General features: G+C 46.9%; 1 protein-coding gene and 1 long non-coding RNA gene across 7 annotated transcripts in view; one reads left to right on the top strand and one right to left on the bottom strand.

Annotated features, from left to right (window-relative positions):
• Positions 1–11,306, top strand: part of CASZ1 (castor zinc finger 1) — a 207,226-nt gene extending 195,920 nt beyond the window's left edge. For 4 of the 6 annotated variants that reach the window (XM_040585420.1, XM_040585418.1, XM_040585417.1 and 1 more), the window contains 3 exons: positions 1,848–2,082; positions 3,480–3,773; positions 7,209–11,306. In XM_040585420.1, the coding sequence (XP_040441354.1) occupies positions 1,848–2,082; positions 3,480–3,773; positions 7,209–8,458 (1,779 nt within the window). In that variant the 3' untranslated portion in view covers positions 8,459–11,306. The remainder of the gene's footprint in view (positions 1–1,847; positions 2,083–3,479; positions 3,774–7,208) is intronic. The other 2 variants (XM_040585423.1, XM_040585422.1) reach the window with 1 other exon arrangement.
• Positions 10–16,932, bottom strand: LOC121084213. Its single transcript, XR_005826644.1, has 5 exons — positions 13,965–16,932; positions 6,181–6,258; positions 5,004–5,142; positions 1,640–1,962; positions 10–1,513 (listed from the first exon to the last, which is right to left on the bottom strand). It is a non-coding gene; the product is annotated as an uncharacterized LOC121084213 (long non-coding RNA).
• Positions 16,933–17,522: the final 590 nt, after the last annotated feature.

Raw genomic sequence — 17,522 nt, 5'->3', positions numbered from 1 at the left:
TGACTCACTGGTTATTTAAGTTGTAGATCCACAGATAGCGTTGGTCCCTTTGGTTGCTTGATGCAGAACTGCTTTAGTGCCAAGACACTTGTACCCACACTCTTTAAGGATCTATGTCTCCACTGGGGGATGTGACTGGGATATGTGAGTTCAGCCAAGGTAGCTTTACCTGGTTGGATTTCTACAGTATGAGGCGAGATGATGAAACATAGACATCAAAGCTTTACTTAGTGTAAACAGCTTTTCGTTATGAATTATGGAGAAAAAGAACTGAGAAGGATAACACTAAAATACTCATATTTACAACTTACACTCCCTCCTGGCTCTCTCAGTATACACCAATTGGCTTATTAAAATTAAAACACTTAGGATGTGGAACAATTGAATGTGCTGGGTAAAGCAGACATTTCCTGTTGTACATAAAAAATTATTTGCTGCTTCTACCTAGGATGGGAGAAATACCAGTCTCAAAATTTCTCTTCCCTTATTGATTTGGAATTAGTTTGGGGCACTCCTTGTCCTCTTTCAGGAAGTAGCAGACCAATGCAGCTGCATCTTTTCAACGGCAGCACTGAGCTGCTTCTCAGAATAGCAGCAGTCCTGCAGCCTCCTGCTTCTTCTTACTCCTTCGTTGCTTTAACTCCTGTTGGCTCTGGAGATAAAACAAGCTAGCTTTATTTAAATGCCTGTGACTGGTCTGACCCTAAGGACGTCTTCTCGTACATGAAAAACAAAAGGGGCCATCTGTAGAAGCAAGATGGGAACCCCCTTTCGTTTCACAACATGGGAATGAGAGGTCCCTATTAGTTATTACGTACTGCCAGTAAGTTAATTGTTTTAGTCTGCTGCTGTTGCATGTAATGAGTTCACAGATGCCAAGGAACTGGTGTTACTGTTGTGGTAACTTTTGTTCTTAACAGATAAGCTTAGGTAGAAGAATCAAACTTTGGACAGATTTAACAAATAGATTTGTCTTCACTACTCTTCCAGTACGTGCCAAGTCTAGCTCCAAGAAATCTAGTACATGCTGAGCAGAAAATGCTAGTTTTGACCTCCACCTCCTTTCTCTGGCAATCCTGTGTTGCTTCAGCAGTGGAGAAGTCGTGATCGTGGCCTGAGCAATCCTGAGCATACAGTGCTCGTCGTACACTATTGCCGGGCTTAGCCTGTGGAGCAGTCCAGCAACAAAACAGGGATGAAACCACAAACCAGGGCATGTGGCAAAGCTAACCACATTGCTGTACTGCCACTGCCTTTCTGCATTTAAACTTACTGCTTCCAGTTTTTCCCATGCCTTCGTGGTGTGTTTGGATATGTGTTGCTCCTGGGTACCTGCCCATGTAACTCTCCTGAGAAGACCAGGCCAGGCCAGGCTGCAACAGCTGCGTGTGAACACCGCATAGACATGTGTCACTGGTTTCAGTCTGTGCTCCCCTGTTGCAATGTCTCAGCATGCAGGCACTAGGACAGTCATGTCAGTAGTCGTATTTCCAGTCTCTAAATGCAGCAGGACCTACACAGTAAGGTAGCAATGCCAAGATTAACACCTCCTGTTTTTGAATGCATCAGAATCCACACACCAGGATACTGGTGCCAAGATTAACACTCCCAGCCTCTGAGCGCATCACAATTTACATACCAGGATACATGTGCCAAGTTTAATGCTCTGAGCTCCCAATGAAGGAAGATTCATGCTCCTAGCCACGGTGCCATGGGTTCCACTCCCGAGCATGTTCCAGCTATCCCTCATGAACAGTGACAGAGAGAAATAAATGTGCAGACAGATGGTTTTGGTCTTGGCATCTTGCTTTTGGTGTTAAAGTCCCCATCCTGTTTTCTTGCTGCAGGTTATTGGCCACGCTCCAAGAAATGAAAATCTTCCCCAGGTTGGCAGCATGGCACCCAGCCCAGCCTCATCAGGAACCCCAGCTTCCTTTCAGGGACCCCCAAGCATGATGGACACTGAAACAGATGAGTACATGGATTACACTGGCTGTAGCCCTGGGGGTATCTCCTCTGAATCTTCTAATATGGACCGCAGCTGCTCCAGCACTCCAGTGGGCAATGAAAGTACATCAGCAGGTAAGAGAGAGGGGTGGGGTGGGGTGAAATGAATCACCAGTTGTCTGCTGTCTTGGGAGATAAACTCATGAAGGGAGGCCAAAGGACAACTGCACCTTAGAATGTAAACTGTACCAGCTTTGCAGTAGTGCCTCATACTAACCTAGCTCCCTCCATCATTTGTGAGAAGAGATCCATCAAAATCTGTGCCTCAAGCATCCATGAACTAACAGCGTATCTTTTTGCTCCCCTGAAGAGAGGTTTTTACCCTGTGTCTTGGAGTTGGATCTATTTAATAACTGATTTTTTTAAAAAAAAAGTTGTGGGCCTCTCCTGTACTTGGCATTTTCCCTGGTACTTTTTTGTATTTCCTTGTGCAGCATCTGGAGTCAGGCACTTGCCTGTACTGTTGAGTTACAGAAAGACTGTACAACAGCAATTATTATATATAGGGGAAAAAAACCTATCACATCTTTAGAAAGCAACATATAAAAGCAGCTCATTGAGCTCCCTTCCTCCTGCAAAAACTCTTGTTCCACTTTGTGCAGTGTTGCACAGAGACCTCCATCATCCCCTCTTTGGAAGTAAGTTTCTGCTGTTGTTTCCTGTTTGCCAGGGTAACGTGTAGCCATCTCCCACTGACCTGTATTACGGGGTTATCTTTTCAGTAGTCAGTTATCTTTTATGATTCTGTTATCATCTAGTGGTGATCAGGGATCTCTTCGCTGTCCTTCCCAGGGTTAAGTGTTACATTCCAGATAGGCTGCCTCAACTGAGTTTGCTTTAATTTCATACACATTTTGCTACTTTCCTTTCCCACACCAGTCGGATGAAGGTTATCAGATAGCACATCTAACCATTTGTCTGAACACCACTGGGTCATGACAGTGGTTGCCCCATGACATTAAAGCTCCTCCAAAGAGTTGTGGTGGGACAGTGGTTCCTGGTCCTCCTTGCCAGTATGCCATCGGGTCCAAATCATGCTTCCTAGGAAATGGCCCCGCCACGGCTATTCAGGTAGTGAGCAACTCCACTGGCCCAAAGCGTAAGGACCACCCTCACAGCTATTAGTTGGTAGAAGCTGGCACCATATAGATGAACAAGGACCAGACAAGCAGGAATTTCTGTGTGAAAGCCTGCGGCTCTTGCCCTGTGCCACTAAAGCCACCTTACCTTCTGCAGAGACAAGCTGCCTCTTCCTGATGCTGTCAGTTCCTCACCTTCTGTTCCTTCTCTGTTACAGTTCTGTTTCATACATTTGTGAATGTATTTTCCATTTTCATCATATTGCTTCTGCTCTTGGGTTCTCATTTCAGTTCCTTTTTTTTTGTTTGTTTGTTTTTTGTTTGTTTTGTTTTTTGGGTTTTTTTTTCTTTTTTTCCTTTTTTTTCTGCTTTTTTTCTCTCCACATTCTCCAGGCTGCCTGGTTCCTTCTACTGCTACTGCTGCTGCCGATGATGCTACCCACAATGCACCACAACCTCAACCACCATCTCTGCCTCCATCTTTCTCACAAGCCCTGCTTAGGTCTCCTCTTCCCACCCTCCCCTGTCTCTTCTCTCCATCTTGTCTCTCATACTCTCTGCTCAGTGCCACTCTTGGATCCAGCAGAGGCATTGTCATGCCTGCCGCCAGCACCACTGGGTTTTCGCCCATCATTGCCACTCCAACTCCAGTAAAAAGTGACGTTCCCTTAGTTCAGGATGCAGCAGGTAACACTTCTTTGCTTTCTCTCTTAGTGTCCTGTGCCCATCTCCTTCCCCACTCACCCTGCCCACGCTTTTTTCTCTGTACCTTTGGGTCAGTAAAAAAGCATACGTCACTCTGTGTCTTATTTAACTTTACCCAAGGGCCCGTCCATGCCTACTCCTCTTGTTGGCTGACACAGTAACCGCAGCTAAGGGTAACCAAAACTGCAGCAACCCACTGAGACACATTCAGATACCTGAGAGCAATTTCCACCAATTCTAAGCTGTGGAAAAATCTAACAAAAATCCTTAGTTAAAATGCGCTTTCAGCCTCTTGGTAACAGCAGGGTGGCCACAAAGCAAACTTCTGCTCATGCAGCATTAATGGAGCTTGGAATTCTTGTTTAGATTTTCCAGGCCACCCAGCCCAGTGCCCTACCATAGGCTGCTGCACACATCTCAGCAGGTAAATGAACCCAGTTCCCATATTTTTATTGATCTTGTAAGCTTCACTGCTTCCTATTCATATACAAAGCCATAAAATTCAGGGCAGCTTTCCCCAGCACAAGTAACAAAAGAGTGAAGTACAGTCAGTGTCACTACGATGACATCATCAGACAGCTCAGGCTGTTTCTCACACTCACTGTTATTTATATCTGCTTTTAACAGCTGCAGAAAATACATCTAGATTTTTAGTTTTAAGCTGCCGTGTTTCCCATGTGTGACTAAGATGAGAGATGTCTCAGGCTGGGGATTCTCATTCCAGCTGGGAGTGTTTTTTAGGGTGTGTCTCAGTTTTGGCTTCTTTTCCCGACTCCCAGCTCTTTTCTAGTTAATTAAGGGCATATTTGTGCTTAAAGTTCACACTTAAAAGAGGATTCTGGCAGCCTACAAATGTCCCAGTCATTCTTCCTGCCAGTTTTAGTAATGCACAAATCCAGGGTAGATGGTTGGGAGTGCAGCTGGAGGGCCATCTCCCCTTGGAAGTTTACAGGCTTTTCTCATGGGACCTGGCAGAAGGAGGAGTCTGTCCAGAGGACTGTGTTCAAATGAACAAAATTCACAAGAAACTATATTTTTGCTGGGTTGGGTTTTTTTAACTGATTTGCATGTAACCTGAAACATCTTAACCTTGTGCTGTGCTTTCCTCTAATTATATATTAATATATTTTTCTTTTTACCTTTGTATAGTGACATCATTTTTTTGTTTACATCATTAGTAGTTGAAAAGACAAGCTCATGGCATGCACTTACCATTGAGATTTCCTTGGGATTACATCTGTTGAGGCTTGTAGTCTTCACTCGGGTGCTAGGGACTGAACGTTGTCCAGTGGCTAAAGGAGGAGAGCGGACCAGGTTACACCTTTTTCATGCCCTTGCTGTGAAACTTTGCCTGTATGAGAAAACAGAATTGGTTTAACTATAGTTTTAAGCACATCTGTTTGAACTGTTGTAAAAGCTAAGCAGAAACACTGAGTTTAAACCAGGTAAAATTTAATTTGTACTTATTTCCCATGCAGAGTCTTTCCCTTAAGATGGCTTATGCTTATTTCTGTCTGAAGGCAGACGAGCTGAGCATTCATACTAATGATAAAAGATGAGATGTTTGGCTGTAATTTTTTTTTTTTAAGGAGGAGTTGATCTGGTTAGCAGCAATTTGTCCCAGCAGCGATGCACTTACACTAGTCGCCTGGAAGCGGACAGCTAGGTTTTACAATCCCAGATGTTTAGAGGGGGAGCAGACAGTTAATTGGTCACAGATTCTGTAGCTAAGAGCTTGCTAATTTAAAATCTACAGTGACAGAAAGCTATTTTTTCACTGGTAGCTGGTTAAATTAGCCTTAAAGTGCAGTTTCCACCAGCTCCATATCACTGAGATGGTCGCACCACAGATGCCCCAAGCCAGCATCCTTATTTCAGTCCAAGCAAACGTGCCGTGTAACAAATGGCTGTGGAAAAATCTTTTGTTCTTTGCTTATCCTGCAATCTGTATAGCCCAGCCATGCAACGATGTGGGAGATTACATTGCTGCTACCATGTCCATTGACTTGTATCTTTCCGTACAGTGCCAGTTTAACTTCTGGGGGCTTCTTCAGTGACTGCCACCTTCTCTTAAAGGGTTGTCTTTGGTAGGGCCAGATAATGCAGAAGTCTAATTAATCTCTTTTAATACCTGCTTATCACCCAGAAAAAAAAATAAAATTATACAACAGTCAAACAGATGACTGTTTCTTCAGTCTCCTAGGCAAGGATGCAAGCTGCTCTGGATTCTCAGGCCCCAGGCACCGCATGTCACAAATCATGCCTGTTTTTAGGAGGATGGCAGTTTCAGCATGAAGAGAGGTTTAAAAAAAAAAAAAAAAAAAAAAAAAAAAAAAAAGAGTAAGTTTTAGGGTTTTAGTTGCGAGCTATAATTTCCAATTACACTCACAGTTCTGCACCTGGTGAAAAATTCTTGCCTCCAACCTTGTCTGTGCTGCATGTTGATACTGGAGATTGTAGTTTGATTCTGGAAATAGCAAGCAAAGAAGAAAAAAAAAAAGTTAATAGATATAATGAGGTCGAGTCCTTGATGTCAGCTTGATCCTAGGGGACGTGAGCACTAGCCAGTTACGCTGGCCCCGTGAATGAAAGTGGAAGATAGATGAGGGCTCTTTATTTACTAGGGGCATCATGTGATTTTTGAGACCCAAGGGAAAGCTGCAGAACTGGTATTTTCTCTCAGAGTCCACTGGCTAGTGATGATGAGAATTAGCCCCATTGAACATCTGTCCATCTGTCTTTCTAAGTGCACTCATCGTAATATGTAGGCTCATTACAGTGAGGGATGTTGCAGTCTCCTGGCCAAAGTCCATCCTATTTCTATAAATTCCCCCCCTTGCAGTTTTAATCACGCATGGGATCTTCCTTTACTTCCTGCCTGTCCTTGGCAACTGTAGTGTATTACAAGACCCTGGATAGGGGAAAGCTGTATGCACGTACCAGTTTTTAGCATGCTTAAATGCTTCTACCACTTCAGCCCAGGTGAACTACAGTAATACACCTCAGTCCTTGGATTGGAACAAGCTAGCTCGTCTGTATTAAAGTCTGATTTGAGGAAAACAGGACTAGAGACTAACTAAGCAGCAGGAGAAACTGTGAGAGTAGCCAAACAGAGAAGCAACAGTTAGCATTCGGGTAACAGGAGGTACACCAGAGCAGCAACTGGAGGCCAGGTGGGATACACGATGTCCGGCAGGCATCAGCCAGCCCACGATCCCAGGGTTCAGGCTTACTTGAGGGATGTTCCTTTAATGAGCCATTAAAGCAGCCTTGAGAAGTTCAGAGCTGAAGGGATGAGCTGCTGGGTGGGAGCAGTTGCAGCACTGTGTCTTGGCAAATACAGAGCTTGCCGGGCTGGTTAGGAGTTGAAGAGAGACCTGGCTGCCAGCAACATCACTCTTCGCTTTTTCTCCTCAGGGAATACCATCACTATGCCAACTGCCTCGGGGGCCAAAAAGCGCTTCTGGATTATTGAGGACATGTCCCCGTTTGGCAAGCGCCGCAAGACCGCATCCTCACGCAAGATGCTGGATGAAGGGATGATGCTGGAGGGATTTCGGCGCTATGACCTCTACGAGGACTGCAAGGACTCCAGCTGCCAGTTCTCTCTCAAGGTTACCCACTACCACTGCACGCGGGAGAATTGTGGCTACAAGTTCTGTGGCCGTACCCACATGTACAAGCACGCCCAGCATCACGATCGTGTTGACAACCTGGTATTGGATGATTTCAAACGCTTCAAGTCTTCACTGAGTTGCAACTTCCCAGACTGTCAGTTCTCTGGCAATAGCACACACTTCCACTGTCTGCGCTGTGGCTTCCGCTGCACTGACAGCACCAAGGTGACAGCCCACCGTAAGCACCACGGCAAGCAGGATGTCATCAGTGCTGCTGGCTTCTGCCAGTTCAGCTCAAGCGTGGACTGCGAGGTGCCTGACTGCAAGTACAAACTCAAGTGCTCCCACTTCCATTGCACCTACCCTGGCTGCAAACACACGGTGGTGGGCATGTCACAGATGGACTCGCACAAGCGCAAACATGAGAAGCAGGAGCGAGGGGAGCTTCCTGCCATCTCTCCTGGCCCCGAGGGCCTTGCCCACTCCACCCTTGAGTATGACATCCAGAACTCTTCCATCAACCTGGACAGTTCCCTCAACCTCAGCACTGACAACAACAGCTCCCTCTTCTTCCTGCAGAACGCGGCTGGTGTGGGCCTCAATGATTCCCTGGACCTCAGCAAGAAGCAGTCGGAAGTCACTGAGGGTCCCTCACCGAGCAGAGCCGGGACTGCTCCTCAGGAGAGGGGGGCAGTGGCATCTGCCTCAGGTGATGTGGAGGATGAGGATGACTCTTCCCAAGAGGATGAAGAGGATGATGAGGAGGAGATGAATGAAGAAGAGGAGGATGACGAAGAGGAGGATGATGATGATGATGACGAGGAGGAGGATGAAGAGGAAGACCTGAACACAGATTCTGAAGAATCGCTGCCTGACCCTGAGGGCCTGGCCACTAAAGAAGATGGAGAACCAGAGGAGGCTGCTTCTTCCACAGACCATGGCAATGCTTCCAGGCCACAGGGTGAGCCAGCCCTTACTCCAGCCCCAGCTCCTGCTCCAGCTCCAGCTGCTGCCCCAGCCTCTACTGTTGCTCCAGCAGCTTCTCCTTAATCTCAGAGACAACAGCGGCAGTGGTTTGGTTTTGCTCTGACACAGAATTACTAAGAGGACCCCATATGAGGCAAGAACAAGGATCAGGATGGCAAGTGAAAAACAAACTCCGTGCCACACACATGAGAGAGAGAGAGAGAGGAAGGAAGGAAGGAAGGAAGGAAGGAAACCCACGCTCCTCCACAGGCCCCCTAAGAGAGACAAGTTTGCAGCAGGACTGGTGCTGCATCACTTCATTCTGCAGATCACAGAACCTGGGGGCAGGACACAGCAAAAAATACCCTTTTGTATGGACACGAACCCTGAGGGTACCAGCTGCTTTTCCTTGCTCCCTGCATGGTGCGTGGGGCCTGCGCCCATCTGGGGACCCATTGTTATGGGAGGGGCTCTATCCCCCCCTTTTTCTTTCTGTTTTTTTTTTTTTTTCCATGTTTTCAGTTGTACGATACTAATAATAATCTCCACTTCTTGGAGGGGGGTGGGTGGGAACAACAGGTAATGAATTTTAGAAATATATATTTGTGTGTGTGTCTCTCTATATATAATGTACACACACACACACATATATAAAATTCAAGGAATTGGTGTCACAAAGACAGCTAGCTCAGCTTTTGCCAGTGGGAAGGAGGGGGTGAGGGGTGCGCACTCTCTCTCTCTCTCTCCCCCCCTCCCCCCCTTCTTTCTCCAGCATTAAATGAATGGCATCAGACAGCAAGGGTGGGAGTGGGTATTTATTGTCATATAAATGAGGATGCATTAATGAATGAGCAGGGGTGGGAATGGGACACTCCTCTGTTCTTCCAGATCCTTTTTAATATTAATGATAATAATTTTGAATGCTATTTATATTGTAAAACTTTCTCAGTCTACACTTTCTCTGTAGGACGCCTCTCCTCATCCCTGCTGTTCTGCCTGTAGGGATTTAGCTGAAGTAACTTGGGAAGAACGCAGCGGGCAGTTACAGGGTCTGTCACACTGGAGGACTGGGGTTAACCTCCCATCCAGTTCCATCTCATCCCAACCCCGCAGTGCTTCCTCTCTGTTGAGGGCGAGGCGTTTTTGTGGTGCTTCAGTACCCCCATCTCAGGAGGTTGTGAGCTGACCTCTGTCCCACGGTGCAGCACCAGGAGCACCGTGCTCACAGAAGAGCGTCCTAGCCATTAAAGCAGCCTTGAAAATACAACTTGCTCTCTGACCAAGCAGTCATACGATGACAGGTATGTCCCCACTCCCCGAGCCCTTGGCCCCAGCCTTTCACTGAGGGCGGGCAAGTCTGTCTTTCCACGTGGACCGATACGGATCTCTGGTGACATCTGGGAGAGGGTGAAGGCACCACTGAAGAGGGAGGAGGCGGCAGGCAAACATTCAGGATCCCACTGTGGGATGTCCTGCTCAGCACGGGGCTGGGGGGCCACAGCTGCTCCACAGCACGGGGGCAGCTACCGGCCCAGTCATGACTCTTACAGCTCCAAAGCCTAAGGCTGCCACAGCCCACGCAGCACAGAGAACTTGAAGATGGGGGGAGATGCTAGCTGAGGCCGGGATGTAGCCAGCTAAGAATTAAGGGATTTCTGGGTCCATGCTGATAAATTTTGACAAGTAGGGCTAATAGCTTGGGCACTGCATAAGCAAACGCAACTATACTGTGTTGAGAGCTGCCACATTCAGAAGCTTGGGCTTTCCCCTGGCTACAAGCTCTTTCCTGCTCCCTTTTCCTAGTCCAGTCTGGGAACACACACTACAGGATACTGTCCCGGACTCCTGACAGGTGGGACAGTAGCTTTGACCCCAAATCCTCACCTGAGTCAGAGAGAGGAGGCTTGTCTACATACACCTGCACTCCAGAAGGACTAGCCATATGAATTAATTCTGATAAGTTATTTCAGTGCCAGTCTGTAAGTATACCAGCCTAGCAAAAGGTTCCTTGTGTCTGAAGTTTGTCCCTTTTTTAAAAAAAAAAACTAATTATTTTTTTCTAATGTCATGCAGGCGCCCCCTCCCCCCCCCAATTCCATGAGCACTTCAGCTCCAAGGGATCCCCATAATTTGTTTTTACCCTTAACAGATAAAAGCCTCGAGAAGTTTAGGTTGGGTTTTTTTGGTGGTTTTTTTTTAATTATTTCCCTAAGGAACTGGTGCAGATCAGGTCTGATTTATAAACAAGCAGCTCAGCTGTGTAAATGTGGGGACAGAATGTTCAGATAATGTTTCAAAAGGAAAGGCAAAAAAAAAAAAAAAAAAAGTTGTACAGTATTTTTCCTGTAAAGGTTATTACTATATATAGAACAAAAGAGAAACCACCAATGCCAGAGGGATGGTGTGGGGGGGTCACCTGCCTTCTGGGTAGCCCTTAGATTATGGTTAATTGTGTGCAAATTTTTTTTCTCTCTCTTTTTTTTTTTTTTTTTTTTTTTCTCTTTTTCCCCCCCCTCCTTCAATGTAGTGTTTGTTTGTGGGGGGTGGCAGGGGATGGGGGGGGCCTTAATGCTGCGGTTTGAGGCTGACTTCACACTCCTAGCACTGACCGGAGCTGCACGATTCTGAATTCTAACTTGAATTTTGTAGAGATGAAACAAATGAAAACAAAACAAATGAAATATTGTTATTACTAGTTTGTAGTTTATTTAATTCTTTGGAGTTCTTTTCCTCTATCAGCTATTTGTGTGGCTTTTATTTTTATAGGGGTGTTTTTTTTGTTTGTTTGTTTTTGTTTTGTTTGGTATATCCCCTGCCCTCAACCGTGTGTTTTCTAGCACAACCCAGTTCTTGCATATAATGAAGCTCATGTTCCTGGGGCAGAGTGAGGGAATGAGGCCCTGGAATTTCGAGAAATGGCATGGGGCAAAAAGATTTTACTTTTAACAGCATTTGCTGCAGGTTCTGTACTTGTACATTTTCCCCATATTCAACTATTTAGATAGTACGGTGATGGGCTCCAAGAGGAATCCTTGGCTGTAGCACAAGCCACATCTTGCAAAGCAAATGTGTTTCTGTTGTACCGCTGCAATCAACATGTCTGTCAGTGACTTTTGTGGGAGCAGGATCGAGCCTACTGCCTTCAGTACAACACCCCGCGAGGTTCACCTGACACCTGCCTGGGCGCGCTGTTGGCGCCGAAGGCGAGGGGGGGTCTGGTTCCAGGGCGAGGCACGGGGCTCGCGAGGGCCCTGGTTCTGTGCGGGAGAGACGGGCTGTTTCCCTGCTGTTAGGAGCTGGGAACCTGCACCCTGACATAGCGGTTTTACCTCTCCCCTTACACATCTCACCAGACTCCACTGGCTGAATCACTGCACAACAGTGGGAGACAGCAGAAGTGTGTGGAGAAAGGGGTGAAAGACCTACTAGATAGCGCTGCTCACGCCAGCCTGGCGTGCTGGGCGCTGGACGCAGCGCACCGTCCCAGGAGGCAGCCTTAGGCAGGTGCGGTCCATGCTGGATGGGGCCCTGTTCCACATGTCCTTCTGGGTGGCTAAGTGTGCCAGAAGGGCCTGTGTTTATCTATGCACACCATTTTTCTCCCCCAACGCACCCTACTTCTCCCTAACATCTCAGCCTTTCTCCCAAACTTCTATTGCCTCCTCTCCGGGAGCTGGCACAGGGAACGAGCTTGCTTTCCCAACAGGCTACTGCTGAACATGACCAGCGAGCAGGGCCTGACGCACAGGTCAGGCACCCTCGGAGGACAGTGGCCACTGCCCTTCCAGACGGGGCCACCCAGCAGGCTGGCCCGACCCCCAGAGCCTTTGCCAAGTCTTGTTTCTGTAAACCTCTTACTATGTCTCTATTCGCAACAACAACAACAACAAGAAGTCAGGAAAGTTAAACCCGTCTTTTTATTCTGCTGTGTTCAGGCTTTAATCCAGCAAAACTCTTAAGCAGATGCTTTCTGAACGGGCACAGGTCTGAGCCCATGCTTAAGTGCTTTTCTGAACAAAGCCTCAGCAGCGCAGAGATCCCTGTTACAGCGAGGTGGCTTTTCACTTCAAGCTATCATATCAACAGGACTGTTAATACAACGCTATTGAAATATGTGCTTAAACGAACGACCAGAGAAAGAGAGGGATCCCACTGTGTATGTGTGGGGGATCTGTATGAGGAGGGGGAAAGAGGAGAGAGGAAATGGAACTATTCTGTCCAAAACAAGATAAAAACCAAACAAAATAAACCTTCAGATGGACCCTCCTGATTCTGCTACCATTCACTGCTGAAGAGCAAAAAAAAAAAAAAAAAAAAAAAAAAAGAAATAAAAACTATTGACTAGATTGTTCATTCTAGCCACAAACTCAACTGGATTAAAGTCTGCGTGGAAGGAATTTTGTAAAGAAAAAAAAAAAATCCAAAAAAATTTCCAATGTAGCAAAAAAAAAAAACTTTAAAAAACAAAAATAAAAAAAAAGACAAAGAGGGAGGATTCTAGCCTTTTGTAATATCCATATTGCACACTAGGACTATAAGCCATTGCTAGCTCATTTTGAATTTTAAATGTGTAATTTTTTTTTGTTTTGTTGTTGTTTTTTCTTTCCGTGGGGGAGGGGGGGGAAATAAATGCTTGAACCACCAATGCTCTTTTTAATGTTTTATAAATATGTATGTGTATATATATAAATATAAAAATAATATGTATGCACATATATATGTGTGTGTGTATATATCTATATGTATATACATATATATAGATATATAGATATATATATAGGTTTTGAGACAAAAATGCAGAAAGTGAAAAAAAAACACCCTAAACAGGATGGTGTGCTCTGATTTACTTGAATCTGGTCTCTTCAGCACCTGCGTTATTAAGAACTGAATATTTTTCCACTTGAATTTAGTGCTATTAGAAATTTAATATATGTGTTTTATTTATTTGATTTTTTTTTGCATGACTGATGCAAGGTTTGACATTTTCACTCAATAAAAACTGGAAAAAAAACCCCAAAGTTTTAAGTGATCGAGTTGTCTTCTTGATTGAAGGGTTTTATTTTCTTAAGAACTAACAAGTCTTGTAGCGGTTGGGGTCTTTTAAAGCACTGGAGTCCTAGTAATGCCTTGCACCCATTTTAATATATATGGACTCTGGCCTCGAGCTTTTTATGCAGCCCTGTAGCTTTATTTGAAGCGCTCGCTGGGGCCCCTGACAGAAGCGATACGTGTCCATGATCTGCTAAACTGGGACCTGGAAGGAGAGACGTGACTACTCACATTTTGACTTTTCCCTTCCTACCTTGGCCTGCAAACTCAGGGTGGTGGGTTGGGACCATGGTGGAGCCGTGCTTGCTGTAACCCACCTGAAACCTTACAATGACATTCTAAGCCCACTAAATCAATCGACAGTTGACTGTCACCCTAACGAGAGAGGTGAGGCATCCTGTCTGCATAGAAGGGCTGGGGGGCTAATAGACCCACTAGTCACCAAAACGCAAGGTTGAAGCCATATACTTTGGCAGAACTTGGCAAGAATGCACAAAGCTGTATGCCATGCATCTAAGATCTGAGAGCAAGCACCCCTTACCTGGCCACTCCATAGGTTTTCTCCTGCTGCAGAAACTGGCATAGCCCACGCGGTTGTAAAGTACAGCGAGGCCATCGGGGATGGGAACGTCTCTCAGGCAAGAGCGTGTCCTGACAGCCAGAGCATGACACAACACTGCCTTGGTGCAACTGGTCCAGCAGTCACAAACGCTGACTGTAAAGGAACAATAGATTAGATAAAACCACTGCACGCTTGCGGCAGCTTGTCCCCACTGTTCTCCTGCCCAAGACTCACCCCAGGCCTGGGCACTTCCACACTGGAGCTGGGGCTAGAACAGCTTTCCATCACCAGCATCCCTGCTCTGGACGAGGCAGCTGGGGACAGGCAGTAGATGCCATTTTTACGTGGAACTAAGCAAGTTACTTTGCGGGGGAGGAGGGGGGAAACGTGCATGTTCACAGCACTTCATGTGCTCTAGAGCAACTGCCCTCGCGCTACCTGCCAGGTCCCGACATGTCCCCGAGTACTCGCCCCCTCAGTGGGAGCCCACAGCAGGCACCATCCCAGTGGTCCTCGGGGAAATTTGTAAACGGATCAAACCTGCACAAAAGCTGCCTCTGTGCCTACCCCCCGCCTTCCACCCTGCCCACTGCTGTTCATCCACTGGTGAGGCACCGAGACTGCACACCGGGCAGCATGCACCCAGCCCTCCTGACAAGGCTGGGCTCGAGCACTCGGGAGCTGCAACTGGTTCTGCACCGATGGCCAGTGTCGGGGTGTCTGTGCATCCACGCCCGCGCAGCCGGTCGCGGGCTCTGCGGTGCCAGCTGAACTGCTCCTAGGCACTGGCCTGGCACGAAACACTGCCCTGACGCCTGTCCTGCCAAAGTGCTCCTGGGGACCAGGGGTGGGGGAAGCAATGTCAAAGTTCTTGTTCTACCCAAAGAAAGCAAAGAAAATCCCTCCTGTGTGGCTCTTCCCCTACTATCTCGAAGCAGCTGGGTCTTTGCGCCTGCCACCCGCCAAGAGAACCCAGAAGCAGCAAAGTGGCGCTTGCCAAGCCTGATGCACTGGCAGCAGCTGCCTTCTTATTAGCAGAGAGGATTAGACTCCTCTCTCTTTCAAAGCCCCCTCACTGCTCTGCTGCAGCTCCCAGCCATCCTGTTTTCAGATGTCATTATCTGAACACGCTCCTAATCCGACCTTGGAGCACAGAGGTTTGTTCTCACTGGAGCTCTGCCCACAGCACATGGGATATTTACATGACTCTGTTTCCGGGGCGGGGGGGACCGACAGGGGATGTGAACGACATTGACATTCGCTGCTTGAAAGCTCTTGCTGGAACTTGCCTGCTCCCTGTGGAACTCTGACTGCACTTCATAAAAGAATGACTAAGTCATGGGAGAAGCTGCAAGATGAACAAATCGAAGCCTCACTGTTGCATACATTCCAAGCCCTCACAACTGGTGGCACTGCAGCTGTGCATCTGCGGCTCTGCACCCTGTCCCTGCAGCTGGTGAGCCATGGAAAGCAGCAGATGCCTAGCGAGGCTGCTCGTTCTAACATCAGGACAAGAACTGGGCAGTTGTAATACTTCGATTATATCAAGCGTACTCTGTAACAACATTTTTTTTGATGAGAGCAGGACCCTACGGTTACACACAGAGCCACAAACCTACACTGCCTGCTTTACGTAAGACACTGGATATCCGCTTTTCAGCACACTACCAAGTCTCCTGCAGCACCCACCAACATATGCACCCACAGCAGGAGTCTCCCCTGGCACCAGCCCAAACATGAAACTCAAAAGGAGCAGCACTGCTTTCCCCTCTCCGAACTACTCAAGACTTTAAACCAACAGAGGCAGCAGAAGTTCAATTGCCTCAAACATAAACAAGCAGCATTCAAGGTATTCTAGGACACAGACCAGGAGACCAGATGGTTCTGCTGCTGCTTCCAATCATCCTGGTTTTTAGATGCCATTAACCAAACATGCCTAGTCCAGCCGTAGCACATGCAAACCTGTCCTTGCAGAAGCCGTAAGAGCTGCCCAACAAGGACAGAAACAAAGACAGCAGACTGTCAGCGCTGGCTAAAAATGAAGGTAATAGCCATCACAGTGGCTCAGAAAGACTATCATCGCTACTCATCCGAGCGCTTCTCACACACAGTCTAGCAAGCATATTTTTAGAGATTACTAGGAAAAAAACCACGGTGGGTTACACCTCTCCTTATGTCCCTGACCTACAAGGAACAGTTTTTGTACTGTTTTGTAGGCATTCATTTAATTTGCAGGAATCTTTCTTACTAGCTCTTATTGGCTCCAAACCTAACTCCTCTTCAGTCCAGCCACCACCTCCCAGGGAGCTGTGCAGACCAGGACGCAGTGCGGCCGGTGTAGGGCAGCCAGCGATCATCCCTGAGCCACACCATCAGGTGTGCACTGCTGGCGCACGTGCCCAGCAAAATGCTCCTCACAGCTTGCTCAGCTGAGTACAGAACACAGCAAAGCATGTCCGACTGGGAGGATATTTACTCTAGTAGCACAATGCCTCCTACACCCAGACAGAAGGAAATTCAGAATTCTGATGCTTACTGGTAGAGGAAAAGCAGCTGTTACGATGCACAACATACACAGGGCGTAACTTACAGCTTCCAAGGACCAATGCTCAACACTGCCTTCCTAAGGCATAACGCCATTAACAAAGACCTGAAGACTTGCTAGGGAAATAGGTCTGTTAAATTAGCCCATATTTACACCTCTAGACTTGAGAAGCAAATTTGCAGCTGAGCAGGATCTTAGCATAGAAGTGGTCAAGTCCTTGGGTATGAGCGTGGCTGAGATGCCCACAGGAGCCCGGTTCCAGGGGAATCCCTAGGGCAGGAAAGGGGAACCACACATGTGCTGCTGCAGCTTTAGAGAAACCTACTGCTGAGAAAACAGGGCACGCCTCTGACCAGGTGGCAGGACTGGCAACTCCTAACTCTTAGAAGGCTCACAAAAGTTAATTCTAACACATCCCCTTCCCTGCAACAGCACAAGAGAACAGAAGTAGAAATTTTAACAGAACACAGACAAAAAAGGGGAAAAAACATTCAGACAATGGAGAAAAAAAATTAATTGAACCAGCTTTTGGAACTGTCCGTGTTGCTCAGGTATGGGAGCCAAGACAGAAACCAGCCATTAACAGGTAACAACTAGCTAATCGATATAAACGCCTTGAGACTTCCTGGGAAAAATATTTTCACTGGGCACTGGGTGTAATAACACAAAGCAAGAGAGAAGTACTATGACATAGAAGTGAACAAGAGACTGTGGACAAAGTGTTTAAAGCTAAGACTTTCACTTGACCTCTAAAACTTCCTTCACAGTCCTGCACAAGCCCTTTGCAATAAGTAAAGTTCTGAACCATGAATCCTGCTACATGGTACATACAGACTGCATCAACTGCTTGTGTCACAGCCACTCTTTGCATTTGCACTTCTGGGCTGCTGTGCACAGGCGCAAAATTGTGTTCACAAACCTGCAGGTGGCTTATTTGAAGACCATGGGAAGCCCTTTTAAAGAAGCAGCTCTTGGGAAAAGGGAAGGAGAGG

The sequence above is a fragment of the Falco naumanni genome, chromosome 3, assembly GCF_017639655.2.
Source record: "Falco naumanni isolate bFalNau1 chromosome 3, bFalNau1.pat, whole genome shotgun sequence".
NCBI lineage: Eukaryota > Metazoa > Chordata > Aves > Falconiformes > Falconidae > Falco > Falco naumanni.
The sequence above is the reverse complement of the archived record's forward strand: the minus strand, read 5'-3'. Positions and strand labels throughout refer to the sequence as shown.